General features: G+C 35.1%; 1 protein-coding gene across 1 annotated transcript in view; it reads left to right on the forward strand.

Moving 5' to 3' along the window:
* Positions 1 to 18,257, forward strand: part of SPOCK3 (SPARC (osteonectin), cwcv and kazal like domains proteoglycan 3) — a 231,752-nt gene that overhangs the window by 79,928 nt on the left and 133,567 nt on the right. The window contains exon 3 of the mRNA XM_075028940.1: positions 3,828 to 3,873. Within this exon, the coding sequence (XP_074885041.1) occupies positions 3,828 to 3,873 (46 nt within the window). The remainder of the gene's footprint in view (positions 1 to 3,827; positions 3,874 to 18,257) is intronic.

Consider the following 18,257-nt stretch of genomic DNA (forward strand, 5'->3'; position numbering starts at 1 on the left):
TGGATTCTCTGACATAAATCAGCTTTGATTTTAATATATAGGCTTTTAATGCATAGGCTATACTAGAGATAAAATATGAACACGAAGCAAGGGCTGGATTTGCTTTATCCATTTTTTCAGGTTAACCTTGGTCTGAAAATATTTGTGAGGAAACCGCCCTCCTTGCTCTAGGATACCTGCTGTTCTCTGAGTCAGACTCATCATAATTACCATGTATCATTATATTCTTTAGCAGTATAAATTTCTGTTGGATAATAATTCAAGTGATATCAGCAATATGTGGCAACATCTGCAGAAAGTGTTGCAGAGGACAGATCAATAAAATGATGTAACAAATGCTGTACACAAGAAAGAAAATTAATAGGATCATATTTTTGTATCTCTATCAAAACCTGAAAACTTTTGCTGCATAACTACATGGTCAGATATGATTTTTTTACAGTGAGCTTTTTTCTCTTTTACTGTACTTAAATGTGTATTTCTTAAAACTCAGGTAGCGACTCCTCTTTAAGAATGAGGAGAGAATAATTCAAATAGAAGAATATAGAAGTCCAAAAAGAAGCAATAAAAGTCTTTGAGGCAAAATACCTTTTGTTTTTTTAAAAAAAGCTTTTCGGATTAAGCTGCCTTTAGTCATTTCAAATCCTTTTCTTAAGGATGTCAGATTTTCAGACTACATACATGATTTTTTTTTTTTTTAAGGTAAGCCATTTTCAGGAAAAATAAAAAAATATTTATTACCCTCAAAATGCATATGTAGTTGTAGCATGAACTTCAATTCTTAGAAACACTGAAACACTTCATCACTGTGACCCTGACTGAGTGTAATGCTTAAACATGCATAATTTTAAGGCATGGGTATTAAACTCATTGAAATCCATCATACATGGCTATTAGAAGTGCTTTATGTGTCTTTCAGACAGAGAGAGACTTGAAAGAATTACTGACATTTCACATAGTTTCAAGTAGAGCAGTAAGGATGAATTTTCTATTTAAAATGCATGGATACCTTTAGCTAGAAAATGTTGAAAAAGCAGTATGGTTACTGTGACAAATTTGTGACTTTATACTTTTACAACCTAGCCTTTAACGTGCTCAGGACAAAGGCAAGGAAGCCCCTGAAGAAAATCAGAAGTCATAGGCTCTGCCCTGAGACATTGCCTTTTGCGTTTATAGGTTGTTAAAGGATACTTTGGCTAGAGATGCTGTAATGCTGCTCAGCCCTCGCTGTAAACTGTGTCTTTGTTCATTCTAATTTTATATTAAAATTATGAAAAATTAGGCTTTGTAAATTATATAATCATCTTTGTGATATTCCGAAGAGGATATTGAACATTATTATAATCAAGCTCTTACTGACTGAAGACCAGGGAAGGTCTGAATGTAACAGGATGCCAGGTTCTTATACATGTGATAGGTTAAATAGCTTTAGGAATATTTATAAAATTGTGGACCTGCAATTTATTGAAGCAATTTCCTTACTTAATCTCAGAATCAATTAACTATTTTATTTTGGTTTTAGAGGCACATAAAGATTTAGTTTCACATATCCAATAAGTGACTTTCTTTAAGTAAAAGGTGATTTGAAAAATTAACTCTTTAGGAAAAGTCAATATAGGTATATATGACATATGCATATATATTTTGGATTTAAGATAAAAAATTCCATGCAAACCGTAATCCATTCAAACCATAGTAGAAATAAAAAAAACCCCAAACAACCCACCCCCTGCAACCTAAGAAAGAAATGGTGGGATAGGCATAATGGGGAGAATACAGAACAAAGTAGTGTTACTGTGTTTTGTATAGATGCGTAGTGCTGCTTCATCTTGAATGATCTGCACAATTCTAGTCATACCATATCAAAAAAATAGACTTGGAAATGATTCAGAGAAGGGTAACAAGAAAGGTATGGAGTGGCTTTGTAGACAGAAGTAAGTCAGTGAAGACTCTTACTTCCAGAAATGCCTGAGGGATGTTATATTTGGGATGTGGTCTGCAGTATAGAGATGAACAAGAACTGATTTATTGTCTGGTTGGTTTGAGGCCAACTTGAGAATGTGTAATTTATACAAGCACCACTTCTATGTTCTTCCTTAAGCATAATGCAGGATGCTTTGCCTTAGAAGGCATTTTGGCCTCACTCAGGATTACTGCTCTTTTTGTTCTAATAGCTTTATGTTCTAGTTATTCTAACTTTTCACCATTTTAATAATAAACATATTGTCTGAATAGGCTCATTGTGGGTGAATGTTACTGATTTAGTAGAAATGGAAAGAGAATCTACCACTTTGATGTTTTTTGAAGAATTGAAAGTTTTGCCAATGCGGTGTGATTCATGGAACAGCATTGTATGAAAGCTGGCTCAAACCTGTTCAGAGCGCTACTGTAAGAGTAACATCTCCATAGTTGCTATTAGGAGGGATATAATTGGAAAACACTGTCATAATTGTAATTTCTGCTTATCTCTTGCATGATTTAAAACAAAAATAATTTTATATTCTCTGTATTTATTTACTTTCAAAAAATAGTAATTAAAAAGGCAAATAACATACACTGATTCATAGGTTGTTAATCTGTGCAGCATCAGAGTGAAGGAATGTATAAGTATTGGTACAGAGCTATGGTTCTATTGTGCACTTCCAGATTCTGCTCATTTCTTTCTTCCTCTTTCAAAGCATGCTTTCCCATAACAACATTTTTACTAATAAAACATTATCAGTGAAATACGGTTTAGGCTGCAACCACTTTTCCCCCCCCTTTAAGGTAAAACTGTTGAACTATTAAAACCCAAAGAGTGTTTTATCTCTGTAAAGATGTACTTGATGCTTGATCATTTTTATGTTGTGATTATGTGGCTTTGACAACTGTATGAGACTCATATTCTCCCAGTAGTTCAATTTTTTATGAATGGAGGTTTCTTTACGGTGGTCTTGGGGATCTTCTAGCAAGTGGAATGGAACTGCTGGATGTGACAATACACCCACTGCAGTTTGTGAACCTTAATGTATGCAGACATTAAAATGTTGGGTACAGTCTTTTTAATGTTTTGTTCTAGAGAATAACAAGTTAAATTAAGACATAATAATAAATAATTCTAGTCATTTTTCTGCTACACTTATTATCTGAGGTGTGCAGATCAATTTATTTACATCTTAGCTATGAATTTGTAGTTTATTATTAAATTTCTTAAAATCTTGAAAGCAGTTTGTTTAATTCAAGTTTTTCCATCTTGAAATTGTAGCCTAATACAGCTGATGACATAATTAGGAGGACATTTTATGTTTAGGAAGATGATTTGTAGAAAATAGAGCTGATTAGACTTTATTTAATAACAGATCTTACTGATACAGTTGAAAACTACAGAGCAGAATATATATTTTTCTAAAATTAACGTGTCATTCTTTAAAATGTAGTTATATTTCATTGATGATGACTTTGGAGCTTTGGTTTTGAAAAATCATTAATGGAAAATGTAATTAAGTTTTTCAATATATTAGAACTTAAAGTACAGGAATGTTAGAAACATTACCTATATAAGTACTGTGAGAAATACTTGTTCTTTTTAAATGCTAGTAAGTAACATTGTTTGAATAGCATTTTTACCTAATGAGTGCAAATGGCCTCTGAATTACACTGTTTTATTCTATATGAGTAATTTGTCCCATTATGATGACTGTAATGTTTTTCTCATTTGTTTTTTACTGCTTGCCTTTTCTAGGAAGTAGAGGTTGGTATACATCTTCTGTCTTTCATGATTCTGTGAGTTTTTCTAGTATACTGATTCCTTATGTTTTACTAAATATAGGTTGTTTCTTCCTCTCCAGGATGATTATTTTCGTACATGGAGTCCGGGTAAACCATTTGATCAAGGTAAGATTCTGCTACTAGTTATTTGTATGGGATAAAAGTTAAGTATTTATAATTGTGCTCTGGTTCCAGAATACCTACAGGATTCTGTGAATTTGTGTCATTTTGTCCCTCTTCACATGATTGATTTGTTTAAATCCCCCCTTTAGGGCCAGAAATTCAGCCTAATCATCATTTTATATCTGTGATTTTGCAAACTTTTATTGATTAGAGACAGAGACAGGAGCATTAGGAATGTCCAAAGTAGCTTAAACTTTACCTCGTATAAACAAGTTCATGGGGTTTGGGAGGTGAGGTTTTGTTTTGTTTTATTTATATATTTAAGTACTGTTGTGTTTTCAGTAGGACATTTTAAGAAAAACAGGCATGCAATCTGATATTTGTCTTCTGCAGTTAAAAAAAATTCATTAAAATGTTGAAAGTCTCTTCATATTTGGCTGATAAAAGAAGATCTAGAAAAACAGTTTTGGAAGTCTGTCATGTTCAAGTGATCTGTCTTGAGGCAAAACACAGATGGATCTTTGAGAATGCTACAGTACAATTTCAGCCTTAGAATAATTTGAGCAAACACAGCAAATTTTCACATTAAACATGCCCTCCTCAGGCACTGGAACTTAATATTTACTGTTGATATAATCCACTTCATGTATGTTGTTTAAAAGTGTATGACTAGCATTGTGAAACTACTGAGAATCTTGATACTTTTTTTTTTACTTGCTACAAGGAGTGCTTCAGAGACTTTGTCTTTTCTGATAATACCAATGGCACAAATGAGATGAAGAAACAGTGTAGCAGCTTGTACACAGGAGACTGAGATAAAAATATGTTGCAAAATAATACTTATTCAATTTAAAGAACTTTCTCCATAATGGATACTGACTTTTAAGGAAGATTTATAATGAATTGTATTTTATTACAACCACATCTGTTAGAGATGGACTTTACACCATGTTCTATGCCTTTGTCACTTTAATTCAGGATTACTGTAGTAAGCCTGGGAAAGGGAATGCCTTAATTTCTTAAATGAATGCACCTGGCTTGTTTTGTCAGGTTGTGGGAGAGAAGAGTAGAGGGAGGGGAAAAAAGTCACATATATGTTATCACTTCTCTGTGAACTGTGGGGATTTTCTTCTGGTTTGGTGGGGATTTGTAAATGTTAATTTAGATTCATGACCTAAGTATTTCAGAACCTGCCAATTTCACAGACCATGCGTCTCTCCTCATTATATACCATTATATACCAGTGCATCTAGGAAAAAGTACTTGACTTCAGTCTTCTGACTCCTCAGAGAAGAAGATTCCTTTCTTTTAGTGAGGTACCTCATGTAAGAAGCAGGCTTATCACTTCACTAGAAAGTCTATTTAGTCTATTCCTTTTCTTCTTTGGTTTTTGACAGAGGGGCATGGTCTGCAAATATGTTTTTAGTACAAGAACTGGAATAGGTTATACTTTAATTACTTATTATTGGCAAAATCTTTCATCAGAAGACATTGAATTGAATACACTGTAAATTTTGCTCATGATTTTTTTTGTTATTGCATACTTGATAAGTTTGGGGTTTTTTTGTTTTGTGGTTTGGTTGTTTGGTGGTTGGGTTTTTTTTCCAATAGGCTCTTTGTTTTTTGGAAGGTACTCTGAAATACTATTTTTTCCACCAGATTTACACTTTTGCACATTCTGGCTTGTTCTATTACCCTGAGTTCTTTGGGGATCCTAATGCTGATGTTTGTAGACTACTTTTCTGAATTTACAAACAACACAACTAAGAAAACATGTTAAGGTTATCTGTCATTCCTTGTTTGCAAAATACATTTTGTATTGGGTAGTGAATATTTTAAAAGCATGCCTACAGAGTTCAACTTTCTATTTTCATATCCTTGTTAACAGAAAATTAACATTGAAGAGTGAAATGCATTTGCTGAGTAGTTTTATCTACATTTTACTGTGTAATTTATAACTGAAAAACAAATAATGCTAGTTGGGAACACTTCTTAATAATAAACGGTACACTGAATTTTTATTATTAAAAAAATATTTCCAGTGTCTTAATTTGTCAATCTATTATTTAAAGAATATCAGGTATTTTTACCTGCCAGTGCACTGCTTTTCAGTTTTCCTGCAAGAACTGCTACAGTCTTTGTATTTAATTTAGCAATGATACTGAATTGAGCTGTATGTCAAAAGATTTACAGTTTCTCAAGAATTAGATGTTTTCTAGACTGTGATTGACATACAGATATTCTTTATTAATCAGAGACTTGCATGCTGTTGTTGTTTTTTGTTTTTTTTTTTTGAAGGTCTGTAAATAACATTACTGACTAGATCTGCGAGATATACTAAATGATAGAAAAACGTTTCCCAGTCAGTATCTTGGTCTCCATGTTGGCAGAACTGGCTTCCTCTTACTTTTGGGAAATGATTTTTTGAAACATAGCAAAATATTCCTGAGAGTAAAATGTAACTACGGAAGTACCATGTATTTGTTCATCATTCAGGTCTCTCTCATCAGATGGGAAAAGTGATCACGGGTGATATTCTGTGGGAAGAGCCATTCATACTTTAAAAGTGTGTCAGCCTTGCAAATCTCAGTTCATTAGGAATGAATGTAATGTTCACGATTTACTGAAGAAATCAGGTCTTTTGTGTTTCCCTGTGTTTGCCAGTAAAAGACATACAGCAATGACAATCTCAGCACATTTTTTTTCCCTCATATTATTTAATGAGATAGAAAAAAGTTAGACATGGTAGACTATAAAAACTAAGTTTTAGGTGTACATTCTGATAGTGTCTGTAAGTGTTATTCCAGGGCTGTGCCATAAGCACTGCACCAGCACCATTCCACTCCAGTTGTGTACCACTTCAGTACTAAGTTTAAAACAAGTAAGGTTTAACTATTGATTAGCTTTTTCACCTCAGTAACCATACATGTAGACTTATGGGTTTTTAATCTTTTTTTTTTTTCTTTTACCGAAGTGAACTCTTCAAAACAATAAATGGGGACATCATGAATGACTGACTGTGGAGCCTTGTGATCTGCTGGGGCTTGCTGCAAGCCAAGCAATCTCTGTTAGAGTATCTTTATGACTGTTTCCCATTCAGTCTTCTGTTATTGCCATTCTGGTTTGTGCAGCAGCTATGCTCTGAAGTGAAAGCATACCATAAAAAGTGTTCTCCTAAATGAAAACATGAAACTCCTAAGTGGAGGACAAATTTTTAAAATGTAGAGATAAACTTGCAGTGAGAGACTAAAATTGCTCACTAAAGATGATGTTTAAACATGAGCAGTAACAACTTCCCATGTCTGTTGTGTTAAAGTTTGTAATAATACTGCTGAAGATAAAGGCAGATAAGTTCTTTGAGGACAGAAATAAATAATATCCTTAATTTATCAGTGTTTTATTTTATTTGTTTTATCAATATTTGGCTTTTCAGAAACTTTCCTATAAATCTGTGAAAGTATGGAATAAGCAAGGAATCTTTTTTGGCATTAAAAGATCTGAAGTCCAGGTCTACTGTACAGGACTTTTTTTTTCTGTTTACTATGAAAACAATGGATTATAGGAATAACTAGTGCTTTTACAGAAATATTGTTTTCTTTGTTGATTTAAATCATAGCAACTTTACATGATGAAATTACAAATAGATATTTGGAAGTTTTAAAATCTATATATGAACAAAATATGAAAATCTTTAAACTGCATAAACCCCAGCTGGCTACGTGTAATAGGAGTGGTGGTGGAACATTCAGCTTTATGTCTGTGTTTTCCGATGACAACTAACAATTTGAAAAATACTCAATCTCTGTTACACCCCTTTGTCTTTTAGGCTGTGGTGTAGGTACCTGATACACATGTAACTCCTTGTCCATAGTAGTCAGACAAATGGGTTTTCATTATTTACATTTATTTTGTGTATCCATACTCTGCTCGAAATCAACAATATATGGGGACCTTTTTCAAGTTATTTGTAGCCAAGACCTGTATTAATTTGCAGGTAGGATTTTTGAGGAACGAGTACTTGCCATATAGGCATATCATTGAGGTCTACACGTAGTTATTATTTTTCTAAGATTTATATAACTATTAAAGCCTTTTCTAAGATTTTCATAGATTTACTGTATATGGATAATATATCTTTATATTTTTTTCAAAGCGCATCCTTAATCTGAACCCAAATCTTAATGCTAATATTTTGTTATAATATTTGGAAAGTCTCTGTCGTTCAAGGAATCAATAGTTGTGCATACTATAATAAAATGAGTGTCTTAATAGTGTCTTAATTCACTCTTCTATACTTTGGTGTATTTGAAAAGCATTCTTATGTTAATACGATTAAGTATGTCAAAATTGCTCAGGTAGACATATCTGTGTAATTCCTTTGGTATTAATGGTTAGGGAATAATTATATGGAAATACATGTCTAAGCATTCCAGGAAGTTAGCCCTTACTATGAAAATGTATAGTGTTATTTACTCCTGGGCTGCAAAATCTTAAGTTATTTTAAAAGATGGAAGAATATTATGGCTTACATTGCAATCCACCAATGCTGTTCCTTAAAGCGACATCTGACATTTGTCCAAAGAGTACTTGTCCATTGAACTCTCATTTGCTTATATATGTATAAGATAGAAAAATGTATTTAAATAAATGTTTTGACTGTATATGATATATATACACACACATAAATGTTTATGTATTTCTATAAATATCACAATGTAAATTCTTAATAAATGATCATGTGGGGCAGGTATTATTGTTGGAATAAATCTGAATGTTCTATTAATTGTATTTAGTTACTGCTAAAAAGCAGGTTTTGTCCTTTCAGTGGTTTAAGAAACAAGCAATTAGGATGTTTTGTGTTCTGGACTATTTCAAGTTGAATATTTTAGTAGCTTTAGTTAATGTTTTATCAATGTTTTCTCAGATGAGAAAATAACCCAACAAACAATACTTGCTAACATGTTTTCTTCACATACCACTTTTACATCAGATAAAAATATAGAGGATACTTTCAGTACATTTTATTTTTAGACTATAGATGGTAGCAGAGCTTGGAGGGTGTAGCTATTGAATGAAATCGCATACACAAAAACATTGGCGTAATTTTCTAAAGCAGAAAGGATGTTTTCCTTTGCTCAATAGAAATACCTTGGAGGAACAGTGGAATATTTTCATGTAATGGAAAAAATATGAAATGACATTTCCGTGGAGGATGAACACCCTGAAGGTATAATTGGTTTGTAGATATATTTATAACATTTCTTGTAGACCATTCCACTGAATTATTTTTGGCTTTTATAGTATTAGGTATATTAGATGTCTGTTTACAGCAGAAATATTGTAGATACCATTTTACAGCAAAAATAGATTTTGAAACAATTGCAAACACTTATGTTTTAGTTGAGTCTTTGCCTTTTAGCTCTTTATGATTCATTTACCTGGTTCTGTAATAATTTGGGTAACTAAGGATATGCAAATACATGCAAACACATCTCTCTAATTTGTGAATACATTTCTGTACTGCAAACTGAAACCATTTAGAGTCATACTCAATAAAATCATTTGATTCACTCACTTGCCAGCCCTAGGAAGTCATAAGGAAGTTTAATGAAGATACATTAGTTGAAGACTGTGAAAACAGTCATGTAGATTTAACTTTGCTACATTTGATATGTGCACTCATGATCTAGTTTTTATAGCAAAACTATTGATGCTTTTAAACTAGAAATATATGTCCATCACTTCCAAGATAAATTGCAGTACTTTGCATTTAAATTGTATTGCATATCACTTTAAATATAGTTTAGTCTTAATAGTAAATAAGCATGAAATATTTATAACATCTTTTCAGTTCTTTTTGAAATTCATAGTGTCCTCCTACAAAGACACCATTTCTTTATCTGAGCCAACATTTTAACCTGGTGAACAGTTTCCAGCTTCAGGTATTTAGGTACGTTTAGGAATCCTGTTCACTGAGACAATACACCAAATCCTGTGTTAAACAGATTCCCACTGCTTTTTACTACTTTCAGCCAGCCCTTGCCTGAAAAGATCTTTCATAGATGTCTGAGGAGGGCTTTAATGGTGCTTTTTCTTCATTATCTGATGTTGTGCTTTAGTGCTTCTTTTATTGTATCTCTTTTTATAAACTTCTCTACTGTGGTAACACCACAGAAGTGCCTTGCCCTGTAAGGTTCACACTCTTGGCTCCTAACTCAGGTTCACTGGGTAGTACACATCTGCTTTTCCACTTGTGGATCTCAAATTGTTTCAGTATTTATTTCTGTAGAATCATTGGATGGATTCTAAATTCTTACAGCTATTTTAAGAAAGGCTGTATAAAGGATTTTTAGTGAGGCTAAACCCAGCCCATAATAAGAGATTTTGCTTGCCTTCAGTAGCAGTTAAACCCCTCTTTCCTGCTCCTCTGCCACTCTTGCTTTGTGCCCTGATGTTAGGTCTGTAGAGTCACCAACTCTTGATTTGTCATAAAATAAATTTAAAAGTTTATTTTTTGTTTATTTGTTTTTAACCTGGCTAAATCATGGATTCAGGTAGCCATTCAGACCCACAAACACTTATGTCAGAAAAGTGGAAATGTGGCACAGGGCTATAGTGACTGGCTGTAGGTAGAGCACCAGACCTTAATCTGGCAGCATGCCGAGCAAAGGGTATGCGGAACTGTTTCTTTGCATTTCCCAAGCCTCCTAAAGTTTAGTCCTGCAAATCTCTTCATTTTTAAAGTCCTCCTACTTCTGTCTACTGTACTGCAATGTCCCAGCTAACGGTCTTGAGTCATGGCTGCCATTAGTCGCTGAGGTCTGTGTGCCTGAAAATGTTCTGGAGTGTACTAGGGCTGCTGCTTCTTTACAGGCTCACTTAATGGCCTAATGAACTTTCTTATGTTTGCCATGGGAATTTAATAAGAAAGCTTATAAAATAGCTAATAGAGGTAGTTATTAAGAATATGAAATCTGAAATCACACATTACTGTTTTGTGGTGAGGGAAAAAGATAGCTTAATAAATCCCTTTAAAAAAAAACAACCAAAGAATGTAAAGAAGAAAAAAGGCTGTACATAGTTTTCCTTGAACTTGAATAGAGGAATGACACTTCTTAAACCATGTTTTAAATGTTAGAAGTTGCCTTTTTGACCCATTTTTATTTAACCTCTTCATATTTAAAAACCTGTTTTCTTATTTAAGTTGTTGTCGTGGTTTAAGCCCAGCTGGCAACAAAGCACCACGAGGCTGCTCACTCACTCCTTCCCTGCCCTGGGATGGGAAGGAGAAAATGTGAAGAAGAGCTCGTGGGTTGAGATGAGGACTGGGAGGGATCACTCACCACTTATGGTCACAGGCAAAAGACAGGCTCAACTTGGGGAAAAAAACAAAATCAATTTAATTTACTACGAATCAAATCAAAACAAGGATAATGAGAAGTAAACCCAAACCTTAGAACACCTTCCCCCCACCCTTCCCTCTTCCCTGCTCAGCTCCACTCCCGCTTGGGGGTTGGGGTCAGTTCATCACACCTTGTCTCTGCTGCTCCTTCCTCCTCAGGGGGAGGACTCCCATGGGAGACAGTTCTCCGAAGAACTTCCCTGGCATGGGTCCTTTCTGTGGGCTGCAGTCCTTCAGGCACAGACTGCTGCAGCGTGGGCTTTCCCATGGAGTCCCGGCCATCTCGGGGGGCATCCCCCTGCTCCGGCGTGGGCTCCTCTCTCCCCAGGCTGCAGGTGGGCATCTGGTCCCCCGCTCCCCTCCATGGGCTGGGGGGACACAGCCTGCCGTCTCACCAGGGGCTGCAGGGGCATCCCCTCCTTCTTCACTGACCTCGGTGTCTGCAGAGGGGTTCCTCTCATGTTCCAATGTCCTCCCCCACTGCAGGTTCCCCTTCCTAAATCTGTTCTCCCAGAGGCGCTACCACCGTCACTGATGGGCTCGGCCTGGGCAGGGGTGGGTCTGACTTGGAGCTGGGGAAGCTTCTACCAGCTTCTCACAGGAGCCACCCTGCAGCACCTCCCCTGCTACCAAAGAACCCCACCACACAAACCCAAAACATTTGTCTTCTTAAGTAAGGTGTTTCTCATCTGTTTCTCTAATCCTTTTTATCTCTGGTTGACATTACACATAACTGTCTACTAATTTTTAATTCACAGTGTGTAAAGAACATACAACCCAGGACAAATAAGTTGTGTGTAAAACTCCTGTTGGTAACCTCTGCATTGTTGTTATATTTAATGGACGGGATTGTGAGAAAACAATAGGATTTTGGAATTATGCCTGAAGTTCTTAAGTAATTAACAGAAATTGTTCTATTATTAATCATCTGTGAAACTCTTAAGAAACCATTTGACCTCACATGTCAGAATCTGCATGGCCAGCAGTAAATGACACCAATTTTATTATTTGGACCATGAATATATTAGATTTGAGAATCAGACAGACTAACAAGCAGATCCAGAAGTTACATTTTTAGGATTCCTTCCCCCCACCCCGAGAGAGTACTTTGAGTCCTTTAAATAATAATAGAAAAGAAAGGAAGCATATACTTCTGGAACATTTACTCTGCTTTTATATGCTACATTATATTCAATTAAATATATTCAGGTTTTGTTTTTTATTTAGTTAGGTCTCATTTTAAATGAGACTTTCTCCCTGTAAGTCATGTCTAAACCACAGGTTTTAAACTAACATTTCATTCATAAAAATGTGTCATGGATGGAAGGAAATGGATTGCCTCATGTATTGAAACATATGCTGTGAGATGGGTACATACAACCTAACGTCAAAACAGGACTTACCCAAAACTGCAAAAAATATTTGTAGGTCAGATAAAAGGTGAATATTCGTACTATAAAAAATATTTGTGGTAGTAATAAACCCAGGTTGTTAGGAGAATGCTCACTGGTTCTCATTAGACACTTTTCTGTATTTATCTGCTACTATAAAAAAATAAGTCTAAGCTGTCAAATTGTGATATTGAGTCAAGTTGCCTTTTGGAGAGAAAGGCCAGGTTTGGTTGTGGAACGCCCTGTCTGAAGTATTGCATGCTTTGCTGCTCTGCAGTTACCTCATTTGACTTCTTATCTCCAGTGTTCCTTCCAAGCTACTCTCCACTCCATCCTGTCCACATACAGGGAATACACAACTTATTCCTTTCCTGTGCTATGCTAGGTGTTGATAGCTATGAGTCAGGACACAGGTGCATACTTAAAAGTGACTGAAATTGTGGATTTCTTTATTACAAGCTAGTAATTGTAAAACACCTGTAGTTCTGTCTATATTTCCAAACTACAGGGTTCTCTCAATCTGAAGACCGGAAGTGTGTCATGCAAATATGAATCTAGTGATCCAAGAGAAACCCTGGAACGTTACAAAGTGAATTTTTAATGGAGTAGGTCCAATTTCTTTATAATTTTACAGAAGATAAATTCTTATATTTTAGGTTTTCTTTTTTTTTTTTTTAATGTCCACTTAAATCTACATGGAACTTTGACAAGTTTGGTATATTTGTAGTTGTTAGCTTGTAACAGTGAAATATCTTTAAATGCTAGAAAACTGAAGCATTTGAGGTTTGCCTTTAATTTCAGCATTTTAAGCTCTAAGAGCTTTTCATAGATGGTTTGTCTGAGCCAGGATGTATACAAAAGCTTAACCGACTCAAAAATAGATGTGCTCTGTATATTGTGATACAAGATGTGATTTCACCTTTTGTGACTTCTTTACAGAATGTATTTTATGTAGAGATCTTATTCAGTTTTATCACAAGTACGTTTCCTGATTATTTTTGTTATGTTAGGTTCTTCAAAATACATATATATATGTATATATATACACACACACATATTACTGATGTACTAGATACTTTATATGAATAACCCACTGGATTCTGTTGTAGTTGGATTAAAAAATTTAAAAGCTGGAGTGGATTGCAGTAAAAAACCCCCTCTGGTTAAAATGTCCTCTTTAACATAAAAATATGTAATTAAATACAGAAGTTCACCAGTTCTCCAAAGAGACTGGAATACTTAAAACACATCTTATAGCATGTTGTTTTGCAAGAGTAACCATCTTGGCATGTGAGATAATAGCTGGGAGAAGTTTCAGGAAGATGCCTTTCTGCTGTTAGAGGTATGCAGATATTTCTTTTCCCCGTTTGAGTTGGACAACCCAGAAGTCAGTTCTGACACAGCCAGCATGTCTCTAAATTATGATTTAGTGTATTTAGGAAAAGATAATTGTGAACTTTCACATAGTCTTAAGGTGTTATTTCTTTCTGCCAAATGAAGGAAGTGGACATTGTGATTTAAAAAAAGAAGTGCTTCGCTAAAGCTACTGAAATCTTAAAGGATGCCAGACAAATATGCATGTGTATTTCTACTAGTCATAGCTGTTCTGGACATTTTTGCAAAATATTTGAGAATTTCTTATTATACATAGAAGAAACTGGATATAATTATCTTAATTTTGTTGTCAGTTACACCAGTCTGAGTCCAAAGTAACTCTGTTCTTTGGCAGTTTAAATAAATAGTATCTTTTCTGAATTTGCACAGATTTAAGTAAGGGTGGCATTTGACTTCTACTTCATGGACTTTCTCATTTACATCAACTTGTGAGCTATGGGTAAGCTATACTCTTGTAAACTTTAAAGGAATACCCAAAAGAGTGAACACAAAATTATGGGAATGTTTTTGAAGCAGAACTTACCGATATTTGTGATGGGAAGAACTTCTTCTAATTTAGAAATTACAAAACTATTACTGCTAACCATTGAAAAAAAGAAAAAAATGAAATCACTTCAGGCTGTGAGCCTGGGCAAAGATTGTCAAAGGTAACTAGGGACTTTGGGGTGCCTTACATCTTGAGGGCCAAAAGAGTGTGAGGTTTGTTTTGTTTTGATTTTGTTTTGGTTTTATTTTTGCTGGGGGTCCTTTTGTTTTGTTTTTCTAACGGTACTACTAATCATAGGAGTAGACTGCTCAAATGTCTTTTGAAAGTCTGAAGGTAAGCACTCAATGTTTGAGAAATCTGGAGTCAGTAATTGCTCTTAAAATCTCGATAGGAAAGTTTTAGATTTCATATTTCCCCCACTCACCCAGCCATACTCACACCCTTGCCCGAAACCCAAGTACATAAGTAGGATTAAGTATAACGTTTGTTCAGGTAGAAACTCTTGTTGGGAAAACCACAGACTGTGGTAGTATAATATCTGTTAATTTCTAAAGATTTCAAATGAGCGTTTAATAGTAAAGATATCAAAACATTTAATAAGCATTAGTATATGAAGAGTTGCAACACCCCTTTCACAGATGAGAAATCTAATGCACTCTGGTTACCACGATGCTGAAAGATGATGGAGTGCATTGGTGGATGTTGCTAAGCACATGGTTTGAATTTGAGATGAAGTGTGTAGGCCAGAAATGCGGAACTTGGGCAAAAGTTCTCCCACGAGATTGCATTTTTGATGATTTTTGAGTTTTAGAAAATAGAAATTTAGAAGTAAATTAGGAGGTCCTTAAATTACATACTGGTTATTTGGCAATCAGCAGTGAACAGTTCTGTTTAAAAAAACCCAAGTGGGACACAGATGCTTACTAGCTGTTTTACACACATTTAGTCATGCAGGTACATGCACCCACACAGATATATTTTTATGATATAAATTATCTGTCCTAGCTGTTCATCTTGGAATCTGCCCACTTGAAAAACTTGCTCACCCCTCATAACATATTGTTGAGGTTGCCGAGGGTAAAGTTTCTCAGCTGGAGACTACAACAGAAAAGAAGCTGTTGGTGGAACATGTCCTGTGCAGTTTCTCTTCTCCAGAACACAAATACCTGCTTTTCTGTGAGCGAGAATGAGGGGGGATGGAAGGGGTGAATTAGGACATATAAATAATGCTTAATGCTTCTGCACGAGTGACTAAGAAGTGTGTGGCTCAATGAAGATGATAGTTTTAAAGGGAGTGGAGAAAGAATGAGTGACGTATTTTGAAATTGTGGAAAAGAGATCAAGCTTTAGTGAGTTTGTTCCAGAAGAAGAATAGACTGCCGCCTTCTATTTTATTTTTTTGTGCAATTATTTTAACTTACATTAATAGTACCCAGAATAGTAGGTACCATGTTATGAATCAGTATAAATGCATTTTTATGAACATTTTTTTTAAACTTTAATTGCAGCAATGAGCAAAAGGGAAATATGGCAGTACATTATTTTATTTGTCAAATGGTTCTAACTCAGTATTAGATGTTTCTTTGCATATCAGAACTTCATCTAGCGTAACCGCAACCATTGCGGGGCAACTTGACACTAAGTGCTAATGTACCAGAGCTTAGTAATATAAAATGCTAGGAACAGCGACGCATCTGAACAGAAGCCTGATAAGAGGCTTTACACAATTGACCCTGGTTCATCAGTATGGAGACTTCTGAGCACTTGTGATTATAGGTATTTCTTGGGTAGAAGCAACCTCCACGCACACAGCCACCTTAGTTGTCGAAGCATTTGCTCATGAGTTAGAAGCCAGACTTCTAGAGAGCCCATAACATTCAGGGGTTTGAGTCTAAACTCCTAACTACTTGGTTGGCCACCTACAGGAAAACCTTCTCTCTATCCTTCTTACTGAAGTTGTAGATTCATGTGGCCAGATGGAAGAAATATACAAGAAGTTTCCTCTAGTGAGCGTCCAGCTGTAGCTACCCATTCTGCTTTTCATGTTATATAGTGAATCTTAAATGGCAAATACAGTCCCTGGGAGAAGAAACAAAAATTTGAGATTCTTCTTTTTCAGAACGTCCCCGTCAGGTTACTGAGGTAGACTATTTCTTGTTTATTCTGTCTTTTTTATTCATGAATCTCAGATTGTTAGCTTGCACAATGATTCGTCTTCTTGTTGAAGTTAAAAGGTGTTTATTCTCAGTAGGTGTGTTGCATAGCAAGACAGGGATGTCTTGCTATGAATCCACAGCAGTGTGGATTCAAACCAGATGTGGCTGAGGAGGGCCTATATGCACAGATGCAAATTTTGGATGCAGATCACTGTACAATTTAGGCAAAAAATAACCACTATCACTATTAACTGTTATGAAACATTTATCTGTATTCGATGTTAGCTGACAATATCAACCGAGTGTTTATGTGCTGTGCCTTGCTGTCCTCCCCACTGTTTCTGGAAATTGTGGTGCTGGAATTCTGCTTATCTCTCTAGACCCAGCACATTTTCTCAGTGAGAAATTCTGCTTCAGGAGGCGAGAAATCACCATCTTTCAAAATGGAGAAGTAAAGACACTGATGGTGTTTAGGTATCTTCAGGAATTGTGTTATTTATCAAAGGAGGTGATACGGGTCATTCCATTCTAGGTGTCTGTCTGCCTAGGGTTGTAACCTAGGCATTTGACCTAATAATTAATATTTTAGTTAACACTTTAAGTTAATATATATTTTTCTCCCCCCATTGTCAAACATGAAAACTTTGTAGGCAAAGAAGTCGGACCTGCCTTTTAAGCTAGAGGAATTAAACAACTCATGGGATACTCAAAACATAGCTTACTTTTTGGTAAGTGTAGTAAAGCAAAATGTCTAGCTGGTTCTTATTTTGCCCATCAGAAATGAACCACAAACTTTGGAGGAGGGAAATAGAATTGAAGTCTGAAAACTTGGTCCCTAACCTTTTTTCCCCTTTTATTTTACTGAGAATGGAAAATTAGGAATGTGTCAGAATGCATTCAGCACATTGTGAAATAATAGTAGTTTACTGTGGTTTCTGCCACAGAGCTCCTGTTAAGAGGATTCCTATGTTATGTCTTGTTAATCTTGATTTCCTATTATATTCCCAATAAAAATGTTCTAGCTAATGTCAGTCTCCGAGAGTGCTAGCTGTAAATTAACTTACAGAATAGATGATGGGAAGCTTTGCTGAATTGCTCTTCCAAATTTGAATTATAAATAAATAGATGCATTAGTAATAATGGAATCAATTTTTTGAATATTAATTGCTTCCTTAGCATGTGAGAATAAAAAATCCATATCCATCTATAAAAATCACCAGGTGATCCTAATTCTGTTCTGTAATTTTTCAGCAGAGAGCGAATTGGTTTTCATTTACAATGTAAGTTCTTAGAGAAATAGTAGATGTTACAAAGCATTTTATACTTTTGTAATACTTTTTGTGACAATGATATTTTTCTGCTTGTTGAAATTTAATTAACACAACATTTGATATTACTTTAGGCAGTTATATGGACAAATGTAGGCATAGAGGCAAATAACCTACAGCAAACACATTTTTTTTGAATATTAGGAGCTAAATAAAGCTTGATATAATCAAGTTAATAAAGCTAAGATCAGACCTGTGTCTTTAGAAGGTGGTTGTATCTGACTTTCT

Source organism: Buteo buteo, chromosome 1, assembly GCF_964188355.1.
Source record: "Buteo buteo chromosome 1, bButBut1.hap1.1, whole genome shotgun sequence".
NCBI lineage: Eukaryota > Metazoa > Chordata > Aves > Accipitriformes > Accipitridae > Buteo > Buteo buteo.